The following is a 20,265-nucleotide window of genomic DNA, read 5'->3' as shown; positions in this document are numbered from 1 at the left end:
CTCACCAGCGACGGTGGCCGAGTCCACGGGGAAGAGTAGGACAGCAACGGCATGGATCGCGCGGACCACCTCACCGGCGCTCGACGCTGTGGCGACTGCGTCGGCGGCCTCTGCCACCTTGTCCATGACCAGGGCTTCCAAGCGCGTTACTCCGCCGCCACCCTCCAAAGAGGCCGCCGCCATGGCGCTGCTTGGCTTGCTCGCCATGAGAGCACTAGCGGAGCTACACAGAAATAGCTGGGTGTGCCAGCAAATGAGTACACAATTTATTTAAAATTCCAGTGAATCGTACTACTTCATTAGACATTACTCAGCGCTCAACATTTTTTACAAGAACAACAGCCAAACATAAAACAAAAGAAGTCATACCAAATATTAATTCTAGTTGCATATATGAATTAAACATATTGATTTAAAGAAATATAATGTTCAGAAGGAGCATTGACAAGAAACTCCCACAACAACAGTGGCTCAAGAAGAAACAACAAACCATGTCTGGAGGCCGACCATCAGGGAACCCAGATGACTTGCCGGATGCAAGAAAACAAATATTTGAATTCAATTTAAAAAAAATCTACAGCAACCATCTTCTGCACACAAGTGCAAGAAGCTGGAGTCAGCTTTAATGAAACATATCTGAATCAGTCCTATAATTAATACATATACAAGTAAGACACATCAAACTCAACAAAATCACCGAAGATGCTGTGAGCCCGGCAAGCATCTCCAATAGCTTCATGCCTAGCGGCCCGGTGGTGAATACTACCAAACAGCTCACCAAAATTGACGAGAAGAAGTACACATGTTTCATATGATTTGTGGGCGCATTACAAGGACTCAATACCATGTACAGCTATTAAATTGCTACTCGTGGTTAAAATATGACCAAGAACACAAGGACTAATAAACTCAGACGGAGGTAGTAATAGCTAAGAATTTAGAGAAAGAAAGAAAATTACCTACTGCAGGACCTCTGGCTGGGTGGTTCTTGGCTGTGCGATGGATGATGCTGGCAATCCGGTGGTTACTGTTGTGCCGCTGCTGCTCGGCTGCTCCTTGTGGCCCACAATTAGAGACAATAGCCAAAATACCACTATGAGAAACCAAACTTGCCAAAATACCACTATGAAAAACAAACATGCCAATATAGCACTACTTTCAGTTTTCTCTTGCCAAAATACCATTAGTGACTAAGACTAACACCATCCAAAGAAGACTTCTATGCCCTTACCTCTTCACAGCCCAAGTATACATTTCAGCAAACAAAAAGCAGCTACGGTGCAACATTTTAACAGCCAATTGACATGAAAACATCACCAACTCAACATAATCTTACTTTGCATCATCCAACAACAATATAGCCCCTTTTGTACACTCGTTTGCCGTCTACAATCGTCAAGTAAGACTGAACATCTATTTCTACCTTGTAATCGCCCATGGAATCGTTTCTGAAACACATAAACACAGCAAAATCTAAATTTGCTGCACTTGCAATGAGAAAATTCATGGAAAACCGGGGGGGGGGGGGGGGGGGGGGGGGGGGTTTACCTTCTGCTGTTGTGATGTAGTGACTGGCAGCAAGTTGCTGCAGGCAGAGGAGCCGGGCACTGCCGAGAGAGGGGCGGCCGAGCAGGTTGGGGCACCTGCAACCCGTGCCAATGGAGGCACGCGGGAGTCCCGGGGCAGGCGAGCAGGACAGGAGGGCGAGGCAGAGCAGGGACGCAGGACGAGGCGAGCTGCGGCTGCGGGCCGGATGGCGCCGGAGCCCAGCCAGGCGCCGCCCTCGGAGAGGATTGACGGGCGCCGGGCGCCGAGCTGCCCAGGCACGCGACCAGGCAGGAGAAGGCCGGGCGACAGAGGAGGCTAGGGCCGGGGATGGATGGCGGAGAGGATTAGAGGGAGAGGGGAGCTGCGGTCGACGGGCGCCGGGCGCCGGGCTGCCCAGGCACGCGACCAGGCAGGAGAAGGCCGGATGACAGAGGAGGCTAGGGCCGGGGATGGATGGCGGTGAGGATTACAGGGAGAGGGGAGCTGCGGTCAGCCGCCGGCGAGGGCTGCTTCTTCCTCGCGCCGTCATGGCTGTTGGGTGCGGGAGGGCTTTTTTTTTTTAAGAAACAGGGTACGGGAGGGCTGGATAGGGTTAATTTTGAAATAGGAAAAAGTCAAAAACAAACCTTAAGACCCTGTTTGGTTCCAAATAAGTCACCAACTTATAAGCTAAAAAGTGTAAAAGTGACTTATTTTACCAAACAGACCCAACTTATAAGTCACCCCAACTTATCTCTCCCTAATAATAAAGCAAATACTGTTTCTGATCGTCTTGAAAATTATTCCTAAAGTTTGCATAAATTACTTACCATGCCATCGATAAGTAATTAAAAACGTTTCACAAAGCAAAAAATGGCCGGCCCATGTAAAAACCTTCTATATTACCTTCTGCATGCTGGAAGAATTTCCAGCACACCATATGGACCGGCCCATGCACATGCGCCTGCTTTTAGTTCCGTTTATTTATTTATTTTCAGTTTCGTTTTATTTTTTTATTTTAAATAATTAAAAACTTCAAATAATCTTTAATATTTTAATAAACTGAAAATTATAAATCAACATATTTAAAAAATTAAAATGTTTGTGACTTCAAAAACTGCTCGAAGTTTTGTGAAAAATGCTCGCATACACAATAAAATGTTTGCAATTTTAGAAAAATGTTTGTACAATAAGAAAAGTCCATGATCTCAAATACAATTCCATGTAATAAAAATTATTAAAGGCATTTAACAAAATGATTTCTAATTTAAAAATATGTTAATGCATTTAAAAAATGTCTTAAAATTTTAAAAATAGCTAATGCCTGTTTTGATAGTTTCTTTTTTTATTTAACGTTCCATTTTTGTTTATTTATATTTAAATAATTTAGAATTACAAAAACTTTTGCATATTATAAAATAGGAATTTTGATTTAAAATGCTGACGAATTTTTATTTTGAATTAAAAATAGGGTTCAAAAAGAGCGTCGAATTTTTATATTCTTTTGCAAATTTCAAAACAATGTCCATGAATTTAATAAATATATTACTGATTTATAAAAATGTTTGTTCATTCAGAAAAACTTCATGCGTTTCAAAAAATGTTTGTGAATTTAAAATAAAATTCTCCAACATCAAAAATTATGTTCGTCTTTTCTTAAATTGGTCGCCAATTCGAAAGAAAATATTTAAACCCGTTCAAAATATAAAAAATATTCACGATTTTTACTAAATGTTTGTAAATTGTAAAAAATGTTCTCAATTTTAAAATTGTTCCCATATTTGTAAAATTGTTCACAAAGTTCTAATGTATGTAGTTAAACATTAATGCTTCTAAGTCTTTGTGACAATATACATGTGTGAATTTTGAAGAATTAACTGTTGGATGGATCGGATTATTATTGTATGTTTTCTAAGAAAAAATCTTGAAATTCAGAATAAATCTTTGAGTTACCAAGATTTTTGACAACCATGATATATATTTTTTGAAAATGTAAAGATTACTTCAAGCGATGATATGTTAATAAATTTGTGCACAAAATTTCTAAATCAAGCGATGATATGTGAACATAATATGGTCACCATCATTGGAGATTATGTTTTTTTTCGTGGCAACGCTCGGGCCCTTTTGCTAGTAAGTCATAAGTTGCTACACCCCAACTTAAAACTTATAAGTCACCCACTTTTGCATGAGAAGGTGACTTATAAGTGAGATGGCAACCAAACAAACATGACTTATAAGTCACTGGTTTTAAGTCACGTGACTTATAAGTCACCTGACTTAGGCCATGTTTGGTTCCAAATAAGTCACCAACTTATAAGTTGAAAAGTGCAAAAAGTGACTTATTTTGCCAAACAGACCCAACTTATAAGTAACCACAACTTATAAGTCATAGGTTGCTCCATCCCAACTTAAAACTTATAAGTCACCCACTTTTGCATGAAAAGGTGACTTATAAGTCAGATGACAACCAAACAGGCGTGACTTATAAGTCACTGGTTTTAAGTCATGACTTATTGAAACCAAACACGACCTTATTGAAACCAAACAGGGCCTAAATCTATAGACGAAAGCTAATTGAATTCGAAACTTGTAATTCCAAAAATTGACACATCAAACTCTTCGATCCTGGTCTATTTTAAATTTTGAGAACGTTGCCAAACAGAATTATCGACGTGGCAGCTCAAATCCCCAAGATTGTTATATGTGATTGCGACTCGGCCAGCCTAACACACATGAACCAAGTTTTTTTATATTTTTCATTTTTTGAGGGATTTATTTTTTCATAAAACATGAAGTACAAAAATACCAGCTAAATACCTACAGGGTTTAAAATAGACCGGGATTAGAAAATTCGGTGTGTTGATTTTAAAAATTGTAAGTTGAGGATTTGATTTAGCTTCCGCCTACAAGTTCAAGGTTTGTTTTCAATTTTTTTCTTTGGAATAAGTAAATATCTGACATATTTCCAACGGTTTGAGTAACAAAAGTGCTATTTTGCCAATGAAAATAAGGAAGGCAGTGCTATATTGGCTAGTTTTCTTAGTGGTATTTTGACAGAATTGGTTTATCATATTGGTATTCTGGCTATTGTCTTCCACAAATATTAAACCTAGTGCTTCAAGGAGAACTGATATGTCTCAAACGTATCTATAATTTTTTATGGTTTCACGTTGTTATCTTGTCAACTTTGGATGTTTTGTTTACCTTTTATATCTTTTTTGGGACTAACTTATTAACTCAGTGCCAAGTGTCAGTTCCTGTTTTTTCTGTGTTTTTGACTCTTTTCAGATCTGATTTTGGAACGGAGTCCAAACGGAATAAAATCCCCAAAATGATTTTTTTCAGAACGGAAGAAGATCGGGAGGCTTGAGGGCCAAGCAAGTGGGCCCACAGAGAGCCCACAAGCCCTATTGCCGCGGCCAGGGGGGAGGCCGCGGCAACCAAGCTTGTGGCCTCCCTGGCACTCCCCTTCCCTAGGTCTTTGGCCTAGAAATTCCCTAAAAATCCAGAAAAAATCAAGGCGTCCATGAAAACACTTTTCCGCCGCCGCAAGCTTTCGTTTCCGTGAGATCTCATCTGGAGACCCTTCCCGGTGCCCTGCCGGAGGGGACTTTGGAGTTGGAGGGCTTCTTCATCAACATCATCGCCCCTCCAATGACTCGTGAGTAGTTCACTTCAGAACTACGGGTCTGTAGTTAGTAGCTAGATGGCTTCTTCTCTCTCTTGGATCTTCAATACAAAGTTCTCCATGATCTTCATGGAGATCTATCCGATGTAATCCTCTTTGGCGGTGTGTTTGTCGAGATCCGATGAATTATGGATTTGTGATTAGATTATCTATGATATATATTTGAGTCTTTGCTGATTTCTTATATGCATGATTTGATATCCTTGTAAGTCTCTCTGAGTCTTGGGTTTTGTTTGGCCAACTAGATCTATGATTCTTGCAATGGGAGAAGTGCTTAGTTTTGGGTTCTTACCGTGTGGTGACCCTTCCCAGTGACAGTAGGGGCAGCAAGGCACACATCGTGTAGTTGCCATCAAGGGTAACAAGATGGGCTTTGTCGTAGATATGAGATTGTCCATCTACATCATGTCATCTTGCTTAAGGCGTTACTCTGTTCTTTTGGACTTAATACACTAGATGCATACTGGATAGCGGTCGACGTGTGGAGTAATAGTAGTAGATGCAGAAAGTATCGGTCTTCTTGTTTTGGACGTGATGCCTATAGATATAATCATTGCCTTAGATATCGTCACGACTTTGCGTGGTTCTATCAATTGCTCGACAGTAATTCGTTCACCCACCGTCTACTTGCTTTCATGAGAGAAGCCACTGGTGAACACTACGGCCCCCGGGTATATTCACACCTATCGTTTCCACTTTCGCTTTTACTTTGCTTTGTTACTTTGTTGCTTTCAGTTCTCACTTGGCAAACAATCTATAAGGGATTGACAACCCCTTCATAGCGTTGGGAGCAAGCTCTTTGTGTTTGTGCAGGCACTTGTGATACTCCTTCACTGGATCGATACCTTGGTTCTCAAAACTGAGGGAAATACTTACCGCCGCTGTGCTACATCAGCCTTTCTGCTTCGAGGGAACACCAACGCAAGGCTCCAAGGCCACGGGGGAATCCTTTGCATATTTGCCTAGGAAGTCCCTAAAGGCGTAGCCGTAGCAGAAGGATTCCTGGTGCCGCACCACGCTTGTTTCTGGCACCGTTGGAAGGTCTTTTGTTGCAGTAGCAAGAAGAATTTCTGGCGCCGTTGCCGGGGAAGGAGAGATCTATCCAAGTAGGTCTCACAAACTCATCTCTTGCATTTACTTTTTTTGCCAGTTGCCTCTCATTTTCCTCTCCCCACTTCACATTTGCCGTTTTCATTTGCCTTTCTCCTTTGCCTTTTTCTTTTGCCTTTTTGCCGCTTTCTTTTGCCCTTTGCCGTTTTTCTTTGCCAGTTTTCTTGCTTGCTTGTGTGCTTGCTTGTTTGTTGAAGTCATCATGGCTGAAAACACCAAACTTTGCGACTTCTCGAGTACCAATAATAATGATTTTATTAGTACTCCGATTGCTCCCGCCACTAGTGCGGAATCGTATGAAATCAACGCAGCTTTGCTGAATCTTGTTATGAAAGAGCAATTCTCTGGCCTTCCTAGTGAAGATGTCGCATCCCATCTCAATACCTTCATTGAGCTTTGCGATATGCAAAATAAAAGAGATGTGGATAATGGCGTGATTAAGTTGAAGCTTTTTCCTTTCTCGTTGCGAGATCGCGCAAAAACTTGGTTTTCTTCTTTGCCTAAAAATAGTATCGATTCTTCTGATAAGTGCAAAGATGCTTACATATCCAAGTATTTTCCGCCGGCTAAGATTATCTCCTTACGTAACGATATCATGAATTTCAAGCAACTTGATCATGAACACGTTGCACAATCTTGGGAGAGGATGAAGCTTATGATTAGAAATTGTCCCGCTCATGGCTTGAGTTTGTGGATGATTATACAAATATTTTACGCTGGTTTGAATTTTGCCTCTCGCAATATCTTGGACTCCGCCTCAGGTGGAACGTTCATGGAAATCACATTAGGAGACGCTACAAAACTCCTAGACAATATCATGACCAACTACTCTCAGTGGCATACTGAAAGGTCACCTGCTAGCAAAAAGGTACACGCTGTAGAAGAAATTAACTCGCTTAGTGCTAAGATGGACGAGTTGATGAATTTGGTTGCTAGTAGAAACACTCCTTTAGATCCTAATGACATGCCACTATCTTCCTTGATTGAGAGTAGCAACGCTAGTTTGGACGTTAATTCTGTTGGTAGGAACAATTTTGGCAATAACAATGCTTTTAGAGGAAACTATGTTCCTAGGCCTTTCCCTAGTAACTCCTCTAACAATTATGGCAATTCCTACAACAACACTTATGGAAATCACAACAAATTACCCTCTGATTTAGAGAGTAATATTAAAGATTTCATCAACTCTCAAAAGATTTTCAATGCGTCCATAGAGGAAAAACTACTCAAAATTGACGATTTGGCTAAGAGCGTTGATAGGATGTCTTGTGATATTGATGCTTTGAAAGTTAGATGTGCTCCTCCCAAGGTCAACTTGGATGAAACTTTGAAAGCTATGTGTGTCTCCATGAATGAGAGCAAAGAAAGAACCGCCCAAATTCGCGCTAGGCATGAATGGTTTAAAAGGGTGCGTTCTAGTGATGCAAATCACAAAGATCTTAAAGTGCTTGGTGTGTCTCCTCTTGAATCTTTGTTTTCGCGTGTCAAACCTATTGATGAAGGGGCTGGATATGAATCCACTTTGGTTGAAAAACGCCCCAATGATTCGGAGTCCACCTATCTTGATGATAAAGGTGTGGAGAGTGGAGTAGAAGAAATCAAAATTTTGGGTAGTAATGAAACTCCCACTTTGGATTTCAAGGAATTCAATTATGATAATTGCTCCTTGTTTGAATGCATCTCTTTGATGCAATCCATTGCAAACTCTCCACATGCTTATAGCCAAACCAAAGCCTTTACCGCACATATCGTAGACGCTATGATGAAATCTCTTGAAGAGAAGCTCGAATTAGAAGTCTCTATACCTAGAAAACTTCATGATGATTGGGAACCTACCATCAAAATCCAGATCAAAAACTATGAGTGCAATGCTTTGTGTGATTTGGGTGCTAGTGTTTCCGCGATTCCAAAATCTTTATGTGATATTCTTGGTTTTCATGAGATTGAAGAGTGTTCTCTTAATTTGCATCTTACGGATTCTACTGTCAAGAAACCCATGGGAAGGATCGATGATGTTCTTATTGTTGCAAATAAGAACTATGTACACGTGGATTTCATTGTACTTGACATAGATTGCAATCCTTCATGTCCCATTATTCTTGGTAGACCTTTCCTAAGGACTATTGGTGCTATCATCGATATGAAGGAAGGGAATATTAGATTTCAATTTCCCCTAAAGAAGGGCATGGAGCACTTTCCTAGAAACAAAATAAGATTGCCTTATGAATCTATGATGAGGGCTACTTATGGTTTGAGCACCAAAGATGACTATACGTGATTCCATCACCTTTTGCCTAGCTAAGGGCGTTAAACAATAGCGCTTGTTGGGAGGCAACCCAACGAATCTACCATTTTTCTTTCTGCTTTGTGTTTTCCACACTTTCATAATTCTTTTATGATTGTGTTTTTTGTGTTTCTTTTTGCGTTTGTGACAAGCAAAACCGTTATGATTAGTCTTGAGGATGATCGTTTGGTCATGCTGGAAAAGACAAAAACTTTCTGCTCACAAAAAGAATTTTCATTTTTTTTCTGTAAGAGATTTTGAGTTGATTCTTTTTGCTGCTGATTTCTACGCAAATTCTTCATACTGTCATAATTTTTCGGAATTTTTGAAGTATCAGAAGTATACGAAGTATACAGATTGCTACAGACTGGTCTGCTGTTAACACATTATGTTTTTGTTGTGTTGGTTGCTTATTTTGATGAAACTATTGATAGTATCGGGGGGTATTAGCCATGGAAGATTGAAAATACAGTAACCCAACATCAACATAAGTAGAATTGAAGTTTGCTACAGTACCTAAGGAAGTGGTGGTTTGCTTTCTTATACTAATGTTATCACGAGTTTCTGTTTAAGTTTCGTGTTGTGAAGTTTTCAAGTTTGGGTGAAGTTCTTATGGACAAAAATATAAAGAGTGGCAAGAGCTCAAGCTTGGGGATGCCCAAGGCACCCCAAGATGATTCAAGGATGCCGTAAAAGCCTAAGATTGGGGATGCCCCGGGAAGGCATCCCCTCTTTCGTCTTCAATCCATCGGTAACGTTACTTGGGGCTATATTTGTATTCACCACATGTTATGTGTTTTGCTTGGAGCGTCTTGTATCGTAGGAGTCTTTTATTTTTGTTGTGTCACAATCATTCTTGCTGCACACCTAGAGAGAGAGAGACATGCACTCACCGTGATTTTGTCGAGCTTCACTTAAATCCTTTGGTTAGACAATTCAGCTCACATGTGCTTCACTTATATCTTTTGAGCTAGTTGATTTTGCTCTATGTGCTTCACTTATATCTTTTAGAGCACGGCGGTGCGTGGCTTGGTAGTTGATCTATGCTTTGAAAGTAGTCTCAAAAGGGGTAGTTATCCAAAGGGATACAAAAACTTCCACCTTCATGTGCATTGAATAGTTAGAGAAGTTTGATTCATCTCAACTAGTTTTGAGTTGTGGTTATGGTAATATTGAAGTTATGCTAGTAAGGTGTTGTGGATCTAGAAATACTTGTGTTGAAGTTAGTGATTCCCATAGCATGCACGTATGGTGAACCGCTATGTGATGAAGTCTGAGCATGATTAGTCTATTGATTGTCATCCTTTGTGTGGCGGTCGGGATCGCGCGATGGTTTATACCTACCAACCCTTCCCCTAGGAGTATGCGTTGAATGCTTTGTTTCGATTACTAATAAAATTTTTGCAACAAGTATATGAGTTCTTCATGACTAATGTCGAGTCCATGGTTTAGATGCACTTTCACCTTCCACCATCACTATCTTCATTAGTGCCGTGGAACTTTCGCCGGTGCACAAAACCCACCATTAGCCTCCCTCAAAACAGCCACCATACCTACCTACTATGGCTTTTTCAAAGTCATTCCGAGATATATTGCCATGCAACTACCACCATGACATGTGCCACCATGTCTACATTGCCATTGCATGATCGTAAGATAGCTAGCATGATGTTTCCATTAATGTCCATGCCATGCTAGATCATTGTCATGGTACACTACCGAAGGCATTCCATATAGAGTCATCGTTGCTCTAAGTTTTGAGTTGTAAGTGTGATGATCATCATTGATGAAGCATTGTCCCATGTGAGAAATAAAATAGGCCAAAGATGCCCACCAAAATATAATAAAAAGAGGCCAAAGAGCCCATCCAAAAAAAGAGAAAAAGAGAGAAGGGACAATGCTACCACTTTTCCACACTTGTGCATATTAAGCACCATGATCTTCATGATTGAGAGTCTCTCGTTTTGTCACCACCATATAGCTAGTGGGAAATTTTCATTATATAACTTGGCTTGTATATTCCAATGATAGGCTTCCTCAAATTTGCCTTAGGTCTTCGTGAGCAAGCAAGTTGGATGCACACCCACTAGTTTTCTTTAAGAGCTTTCACATACTCTTAGCTCTAGTGCATCATTTGTATGGCAATCCCTACTCATTCACATTGATATCTATTGATGAGCATCTCCACAGCTCATTGATATGCCTAGTTAATGTGACCATCTTCTCCTTGTTTTTCTTGCACCCTCCACCACACTCCACACCACTTATAGTGCTAAAACCATGGCCCACGCTCATGTATTGCGTGAGAGTTGAAAAAGTTTGAGAAAGTAAAGGTGTGAAAACAATTACTTGGCCAATACCGGGGTTGTGCATGATTTAAATTCGTTGTGCAATGATGATAGAGCATAGCCAGACTATATGATTTTGTAGGGATAACTTTCTTTTGGCCTTGTTATTTTGAAAGTTCATGATTACTTTGCTAGTTTGCTTGAAGTATTATTGTTTCCACGTCAATAACAAACTATTGTTTTGAATCTAATGGATCTGAACATTCACGTCACATAAGAGGAGTTACAAAGGACATCTATGCTAGGTAGCATGAAAGCATCAAAAATTCATTCTTTATCACTTCCCTACTCGAGGACGAGCAGGAGTTAAGCTTGGGGATGCTTGATACGTCTCAAACGTATCTATAATTTTTGATGGTTTCACGTTGTTATATTGTCAACTTTGGATGTTTTGTTTACCTTTTATATCTTTTTTGGGACTAACTTATTAACGCAGTGCCAAGTGCGAGTTCCTGTTTTTTCTGTGTTTTTGACTCTTTTCAGATCTGGTTTTGGAACGGAGTACAAACGGAATAAAATCCCCAAAATGTTTTTTTTTAGAACGGAAGAAGATCGGGAGGCTTGAGGGCGAAGCAAGTGGGCCCACGGGGAGCCCACAAGCCCTGTTGCCGCGGCCAGGGGGGAGGCCGCGGCAACCAAGCTTGTGGCCTCCCTAGCGCTCCCCTGCCCTAGGTCTTTGGCCTATAAATTCCCTAAAAATCCAGAAAATTAGGGCGTCCACGAAAACACTTTTCCGCCGACGCAAGCTTCCGTTTCCGCGAGATCTCATCTGGAGACCCTTCCCGGTGCCCTGCTGGAGGGGACTTTGGAGTTGGAGGGCTTCTTCATCAACATCATCGCCCCTCCAATGACTCATGAGTAGTTCACTTCAGACCTATGGGTTCGTAGTTAGTAGCTAGATGGCTTCTTCGCTCTCTTGGATCTTCAATACAAAGTTCTCCATGATCTTCATGGAGATCTATCCGATGTAATCCTCTTTGGCGGTGTGTTTGTCGAGATCCGATGAATTGTGGATTTGTGATCAGATTATCTATGATATATATTTGAGTCTTTGCTGATTTCTTATATGCATGATTTGATATCCTTGTAAGTCTCTCCGAGTCTTGGGTTTTGTTTGGCCAACTAGATCTATGATTCTTGCAATGGGAGAAGTGCTTGGTTTTGGGTTCTTACCGTGTGGTGACCTTTCCCAGTGACAATAGGGGCAGCAAGGCACACATCATGTAGTTTCCATCAAGGGTAACAAGATGGGCTTTGTCGTAGATATGAGATTGTCCATCTACATCATGTCATATTGCTTAAGGTATTACTCTGTTCTTTTGGACTTAATACACTAGATGCATGTTGGATAGCGGTCGATGTGTGGAGTAATAATAGTAGACGCAGAAAGTATCGGTCTACTTGTTTTGGACGTGATGCCTATAGATATAATCATTGCCTTAGATATTGTCACGACTTTGCGCGGTTCTTTCAATTGCTCGATGCTACCTCAAAAAGATCCCCGGCAACGGTGCCGGAAATACTTCTGATTGTTCTGTTGTGTATCCCTTGCAACGGCGCCAGGAAGTAGGTGTGTCGACGGCACCAGGAATCCTTCAGCTACGGCTACGCCTTAAGGGACTTCCTAGGAAAGTATGCAAAGGATTTCCCCCGTGGCCTTGGAGCCTTGCGTTGGTGTTCCCTCGAAGCGGAAAGGGTGATGTAGCACAGCGATGGTAAGTATTTCCCTCAGTTTGAGAACCAAGGTATCAATCCGGCGGAAGAGTATCTCAAGATCCTGCACAAACACAAAAGCTTGCACCCAACGCTATGAAGGGGTTGTCAATCCCTTATAGATTGTTTGCCAAGTGAGAACTGAAAGCAACAAAGTAACAAAACAAAGTAAAAGCGGAGATGCAAACGATGGATGTGAATAGACCTGGGGGTCGTAGTGTTTACTAGTGGCTTCTCTCATGAAAGCAAGTAGATGGTGGGTGAACAAATTACTGCCGAGCAATTGATAGAACTCTGCAGAGTCATGACGATATCTATGCAATGATTATTTCTATAGGCATCACGTCCGAAACAAGTAGACCAATACTTTCTGCATCTACTACTATTACTCCACACGTCGACCGCTATCCAGCATGCATCTAGTGTATTAAGTCCATAAGAACAGAGTAACGCCTTAAGCAAGATGACATTATGTAGAGGGATAATCTCAAACCAATGATAAAACCCCCATCTTTTTACCCTTGATGGCAACTGCTTGATGTGTGCCTTGCTGTCCCTACTGTCACTGGGAAAGGTCACCACATGGCAGAACCCAAAACCAAGCACTTGTCCCATTGCAAGAATCATAGATCTAGTTGGCCAAACAAAACCCAAGACTCGGAGAGACTTACAAGGATATCAAATCATGCATATAAGAAATCAGCAAAGACTCAAATATATATCATAGATAATCTGATCACAAGTCCACAATTCATCGGATCTCGAAAAACACACCGCCAAAGAAGATTACATCGGATAGATCTCCATGAAGATCATGGAGAACTTTGTATTGAAGATCCAAGAGAGAGAAGAAGCCATCTAGCTACTAACTATGGACCCGTAGGTCTGAAGTGAACTACTCACGAGTCATTGGAGGGGCGATGATGATGATGATGAAGCCCTCCACCTCCAAAGTCCCCTCCGGCAGGGTGCCGGGAAGGGTCTCCAGATGAGATCTCGCGAAAACGGAAGCTTGCGGCGGCGGAAAAGTATTTTCGAGGCTCCCCTGATTTTTTGCGGAATATTTGGGAATATATAGGCGCAAGATCTAGGTCAGGGGGCGCCCAGGGTGGCCACAAGCTTGCCCACCGCCGCCTCCCCCCTCGTGGCGTGGTGGGAGCTTGTGGGCTCCCTGGGGCCCACCTGGCTTGGTCCAAAGGCTCCCTGGTCTTCTTTCGTTCGGGAAAAAATTGTTTCGGGGTTTTTATTCCGTTTGGACTCCGTTCCAAAATCAGATCTGAAAAGAGTCAAAAACACGGAAAAAACAGGAACTGACACTTGTCACTGAATCAATAAGTTAGTCCCAAAAAGATATAAAAAGGTATATAAAACATACAAAGAAGACAGTATAACAGCGTGAAACCATCAAAAATTATAGATACGTTTGAGACGTATCACTCGACAGTAATTCGTTCACCCACCGTCTACTTGTTTTCATGAGAGAAGCCACTCGTGAACACTACGGCCCGCGGGTCTATTCACACATATCATTTCCACTTTGGCTTTTACTTTGCTTTGTTACTTTGTTGCTTTCAGTTCTCACTTGGCAAACAATCTATAAGGGATTGACAACCCCTTCATAGCGTTGGGAGCAAGCTCTTTGTGTTTGTGCAGGCACTTGTGATACTCCTTCGCTGGATCGATACCTTGGTTCTCAAAACTGAGGGAAATACTTACCGCCGCTGTGCTACATCACCCTTTCCGCTTCGAGGGGACACCAACGCAAGGCTCCAAGGCCACGCGGGAATCCTTTGCATATTTGCCTAGGAAGTCCCTAAAGGCGTAGCCGTAGCAGAAGGATTCCTGGTGCCGCAGCACGCTTGTTTCTGGCACCGTTGGAAGGTCTTTTGTTGCAGTAGCAAGAACCACGCGAGCGTCAATGAAGTTGCGGGGAGGTGGCGGCTCCGTGGAGCCCGCAGGCAAGGAAACAATAGCGTGAGGGAATACCCCGGGCGAGGAAGCGGCAGCGTGGTGCAGCTGGTCGAGGAGGGTTGATGATGCGGCCTCCCCTCTGTTCCTCTGGCGAGCCTCTCACCGTTCATTGAAGACATGGGGGAACAGCTGCAGCGAGGAGTTGGCAAGGGAACAGGCCGACGGGTGCATCCAGGCTAAGGGCATCTTCAACCGTTCGTCCCCCAAGGCTTGAAATAGCGCCGTTTGAGGGCGAACCGGCACTAAAATCGGCTTGGGGGCGCTCCGTTTCCTAGCCACACCCCAAGGTCGCCCCCCGACGCCGTTTTTGAAATTGAAATCGGACCAAATTCGAAGTAATTTAGGCGATTTTGGACGAAATTTAGTCCATTTCATTAAAATTTGCACAAACTTAAAAACATGAAAACATAAAAAAAATGTCGTTGTTGCCATAATGCCACCGCTAGTCTAGTTCATGCCGAGGAGCTGGTAAAAGGTGGTGTAGTCGTCGCCGTCATCGTCATCATCGTCGTCGCCATCGCCGTCCTTCGCGGTGGCGTCGTGCGCGCCGTCCTTGCTGCAGCCTTGCCCTAGATCGCCGCTCCGGACGGGGGCGGTCTACTCCAACATTTATTTGTCGGTGTAATCGTAGTCTAGTTCATGCCGAGGAGCTGGTAGAAGGTGGTGTACTCGTCGCCGTCATCATCATCGTCGTCGTCGCCGTCGCCGTCCTTCGCGGTGGCGTCGTGCGCGCCGTCCTTGCTGCAGCCTTGCCCTAGATCGCCGCTCCGGACGGGGGCGGTCTACTCCAGCATTTATTCATCGCTGTCATCAAGGACGATGACACCGTCTTTTTCATGACCACGGCGCCACGCGGCGATCTCCTCTAGAGCGCGATGTTGGCACTCCATTTCCTCCTGAACGTACTCGTCGCGCGACCACTTCGGGCCGGTGTCCAGGTCGGTGACCATCTTGACATGCTCCTGCTTGACAGCCATCGACGGCGTCGTTAGTCCCTTTTCCTTCTTCGGCCCGACCGGTCGAAGGTGGTCGTGGGGAGGCGAAGGTTGGCGACGGCCCTCATTTATGATGAGGTTGTCATCATGGCTGCGAGGGCGCTCCAACGTCTCCTGGGGCTCGACCTTCACGGTGGCGAGTGGCGGCGATGTGCCGGAGGAGCGGGAGGAGGACGAGGCGTGAGAGCGACGATGCCGAGTACTCCAGCGGCAGCTTGTTTCCGCCCTCGATGTGCTCGAGGACAGTTTGGAGCATGCGTCTGGGGACGCCCCACCACTGATAACGGCAGTCAGAGTTGTGATGCCCCCTTGGCGTCGGGAACTCGTTGGTAGAGGCAAGCTCGTCGGCGTGACGACGCTGGAAGTACGTCGTTCATAGAGGGAGATTGTTGGCGGCGTAGCTTTTTTCATGCCGCGCGTGCTCCGGCAAAGAGGCCCGGATGCGCGCGATCTCGCTGTGGTGTTCTGCGGCGGATGGTGGAGGGGGCATGGGAACTCCTCCGATGCTCGTCCTCTAGGCGCCTGGCACGCGCATGTCTGGCGGCGCCGGGTAGTTGGCCTTGCAGAGGACCCGTGCCTTCCATTCATGCAACGACCGGCGGCCGAAGCCATTGGCGGCCGCTGCTTAGCCGGGGAATCTCTCCGCCATGGTTTCGGGAAGAAAAGTGATGCTGGAGACGAGAGAGATGGGAGAAAAGGATGGTGGGGCGAGTGTGCGGCGAGCGATGGTGACGCGCGGCTTTTATAGCAGGGAAGGGGCGGGAGTGGTGTTAGGGCATATTTCTCCTTAAGTGATTTTGGTGATTGATGACAGTACCCCTGCGGACTAATCGTGTGCATTGAGCATTTCAGATAATTCATGACTAGGCACAAGACGATTCGGTGCCCCTCGGTGTCTTTCAAAGACGGTGGTTTTCTATGTTTCTCTTTGGTGGATTTGAGTCATAGGAAAGCCGTACTATTAAGAGGGGGTCCGCGTCGGAAAGGTTTGGGTGGAATCAACACGTACACATTTCTATTGCACCACATTTCCCTTGTTTCAATGGAGCTCCAACTTGCTATTCCATGTCTATGCAAAAAAGGACAACGGTAGTACCACTGGTGCCAGCGGTAGTACCGCAGGCACAACGGTAGTACCACCCTGTGCACGGTAGTAATTTTTTTACTACCGCTCTGTGCGCTGCAGTAATTTTTTACTACCGCTGTCAGGGCGGTAGTAGTTTTTTACTACCGCTCTGTGCATCCTTTTCCTCAGCAGTGGTAGGCACAGTAGTAACTTTTTACTACCGTGGTTGGTGAACCTACCTTACGGTAGTACCGCTCCTAGCAGCGGTAGTACCGCTCCTAGCAACAGTAGTACCGCTGTGCCCGTGCTGCGAGTGGGGGGTAACTGTCGGATTTCCCCCACCACTATATAAAGGGGTCTTCTTCCTCAAGAAGCTTACCTCTCACCTCCCCAAGCTCCATTGATGCTCCAAAGCTCATATTTGCCCGATCTCTCTCCCTACCCAATCAAACTTGTTGATTTTCTAGGGATTGGTTGAGAAATCCCAGATCTACACTTCCACCAAGAGATATTTGATTCCCCCACTAATCCCTTGCGAATCTTGTTACTCTTGGGTGTTTGAGCACCCTAGACGGTTGAGGTCACCCCGGAGCCACATTCCATTGTGATAAAGCTTTGTGGTCTTGTTGTGAGCCTCCAAGCTTTGTGTGGAGATAGCCCCAACCTTTTTTGTAAAGGTCCGGTCGCGCCTTCAAGGGCACCAATAGTGGAATCACGACATCTCGCATTGTTTGAGGGTGTGAGGAGAAAACGGTGGCCCTAGTGACTTCTTGGGGAGCATTGTGCCTCCACACTGCTCCAACGGAGACGTACTTCCTGTCAAAGGGAAGGAACTTCGGTAACACATCTTTGTCTCCACCTGTTCCACTTGCGGTTATCCCTTACCTTTACTTTGTATTTATTACTCGTGTGGTATATTCCTTGCTTGCAATTGTTGCCATGGTTGTTAGCATCATATAGGTTGCTCACCTAGTATGTTCATATAGAGAACCTTTTGTTGCTAACCCTAATTTGTTAAGAAAAGCTAAAAATTGATAGTTGCCTATTCCCCCCCTCTAGTCAACCATGTCAATCCTTTCAATTGGTATCAGAGCCACATCTCTTTATTAAGGGTTTCACCACCGAAGAGTATGGTTGACGACGGTGAGGGTGTGAGTGAAGTGCCCGAGGCCGTGGAGTCGGTTTCGGTCACATGTGACGACTTGAATGAGGCTAATGCCTCACTCAAGACGTCCATGACAATCGAAGTCAAGTTCATGCTTAAAGAATTGTTTGAGGGGTTGAAAAATTCTCCCGAACTGGTGATGGTGGTTAAACCCACCACATCGTAGTTGGAGGCCAATTCCGCCAAGGAAGCGGCTAAAGGTACTCAAACTTCTTCTCCTCTTAACAAGAATGGGATGGGGACCTTTGCATCGGTTCCTCCTCCCCCGGTCTATGGAGGACCGGTCCCTACACCGCATATTAATAACCTTGGTCCACCTCCTAAGCTTGTTAAAGGTGATTTTGCTAATTGGGTGTTTTGCATCAAGTCTCATTTGAATCACAGCTCAACAAATTTGTGGAGAATCATTGAATAAGGCTTCTACCCACATGACCCAAGGAACCTCACTCCAAGAGAAGAGGCGGACAATCAATATAATCATTCCGCGTTGTTCATCCTTCAATCCGTGGTTCCTCCTGAAGATCTACCTCACTTGCACCCCTTCACTCGTGCCAAGGATTGTTGGGAGCACATCATGGTGTTATACAAGGGGAGCTCTAGTATTCAACGGTCCAACTTTGAAGTGGTACTTGATGAGGCCGATGAGTTTGTGATGCTAGAAGGTGAGGATCCCCGCGATCTCCACCGAAGGGTGACTGCTCTTGCTGTTGCTCTACAAGATCATGGGAGCAAGGATACGGATGACAATTGGATCAATCATAAGTTTCTCAAGGCCATCATGCCATTCAACAAAGCCATGTCTTTCGTAATCCGCCAAAGGCCAGATTTCCACACCTTGACCTCAAGTGAAGTGTTGGATGAGTTCATTGCCATGAATATCATGAACAAGACAGCCGACAATGCTCTTGCTCGTTTTTGGTCAAAGAAAGCCTCACCCAACCTTGCCTTGAGAGCCAAGGCCGTGTCCGATGAAGAAGAGGAAGATGAAGAAGAGGGTTGCCCCAAAGACATAAAGTATGCTTATCACGAGCACATGGCTCTTGCATCAAGACAATTTTGGGGCAACAAGAGAAACTCAAGGCCCAACTTCTCCAAGAACAACTCTAGTTGGTCCAAGAACAAACAACGAGTGAGGACATGCTACCATTGTGGCAATGTGAGTCACTTTGTGGTGGATTGTCCGTATGAGAAGAGGGAAGACAATGGGGGCAAGCTCATTCGCAAAGACAAAGCCAAGTCTTTCCCAAACAAGAACAACTTCACCAAGAAGTCTAATACAAAGTGGTTGGTGGCATTTGAAGAGTACACCTCCGATGATGACGAGGATGATACATGCCATGAGGGGATGGCAACGGATACCGTGGCCATTGCCACCTCCTCCCCCAAGGTGTCTCTCTTCGGCCTGCCGGAGTTGAACCGTAGGGGCGCGAGGAGTAGATGCAGCGGCAGCTCCTCGCAGTAGTAGCAGTGCCAAGTTGGGGTTTTTCCCGCGCTAGCTTCGGGGATGGAACCCCCGTGCTCCCCGCACCCCCTCGCCGGTGATCATTCCCGCCGTTGAGCCCCCGTGTGCTCGCCGGTGGCCACCTTTGCTTCGGGCAACAGAGCAGCAGGTAGCGCAGAGGGGCCTGCTCAAAAGAGCAAGGAACCCCTCTCTGTCAAGTGTCCGTCTATAGTCCGACTGGTTTAGTATGAGAGCTCGTTCGCCTCAGGTCTGGGGTTCGATCCCCCGTAGGACCCCCCCCCTTTTATTTTATGTTTTGCTAGTAGCAGTACAGAGCAGAGAGGTTACCCTGCTTCCTTCCTCTCCTCTGTCGAGAGCCGAAATGATAGCCCAGTGGTGCATAGGGGTCCAGTAGTGCAGGAGGTACTGGTTTCGAAACCCAGGGCCTCTCCTTTTATTTTTTTCACTTGTTTTATTTTTCCTTACCGTGCTTCCTTCCTCTCCTCTGTCGAGAGCCGAAGTGATAGCCCAGTGGTGCATAGGGGTGCAGTAGTGCAGGAGGTACTGGGTTTGAAACCCAGGGCCTCTTCTTTTGTTTTTTTCACTTGTTTTATTTTTCCTTTTCTTGTTTTGCTGCATTTTGCTGTGTTGTTTCTTTTAAAACCAGGGGATGTTTTATTTAAGGCCTAGAGTGTGTGTGAGCATATTAGTGCATGTGTATGTGTATGAGTTTGTGCATGTGAGTGTGTGTGTGCATGTGGTTGCATATGCACATGTGCAAGAGGGCCTAGCCTCTCATGTTGCACCTATTCTTGTAGTGTTGTGTGTGTATGTGCACTTGAGTGTATGTGAGCACATGTATGTGTGTGTGTGTGTGCTCATGTAGGTGAATGTGTGTGCGTGGGTGCATATGCACTTGTGCATGAGGGCCTAACCCCTCATGCTTGCCACTAT

General features: G+C 44.5%; 1 protein-coding gene across 4 annotated transcripts in view; it reads right to left on the bottom strand.

Moving 5' to 3' along the window:
• The window catches only part of LOC123401502 (telomere length regulation protein TEL2 homolog), a 10,113-nt gene extending 8,038 nt beyond the window's left edge, over positions 1-2,075 (bottom strand). For 2 of the 4 annotated variants that reach the window (XM_045095324.1, XM_045095326.1), the window contains exons 1-3: positions 1,549-2,075; positions 960-1,049; positions 6-223 (exon numbers count right to left, since the gene is read on the bottom strand). In XM_045095324.1, coding sequence (XP_044951259.1) covers positions 6-207 — 202 coding nt within the window. In that variant the 5' untranslated portion in view covers positions 208-223; positions 960-1,049; positions 1,549-2,075. Of the gene's footprint in view, positions 1-5; positions 238-959; positions 1,050-1,336; positions 1,449-1,548 lie in introns of all 4 variants that reach the window. The other 2 variants (XM_045095325.1, XM_045095323.1) reach the window with 2 other exon arrangements.
• Between the last annotated feature and the right edge of the window lie 18,190 nt (positions 2,076-20,265).

This window comes from Hordeum vulgare, chromosome 6H (assembly GCF_904849725.1).
Source record: "Hordeum vulgare subsp. vulgare chromosome 6H, MorexV3_pseudomolecules_assembly, whole genome shotgun sequence".
In the NCBI taxonomy this organism is placed as follows: Eukaryota; Viridiplantae; Streptophyta; class Magnoliopsida; order Poales; family Poaceae; genus Hordeum; species Hordeum vulgare.
This window is presented reverse-complemented; position numbering and strand designations above follow the sequence as displayed.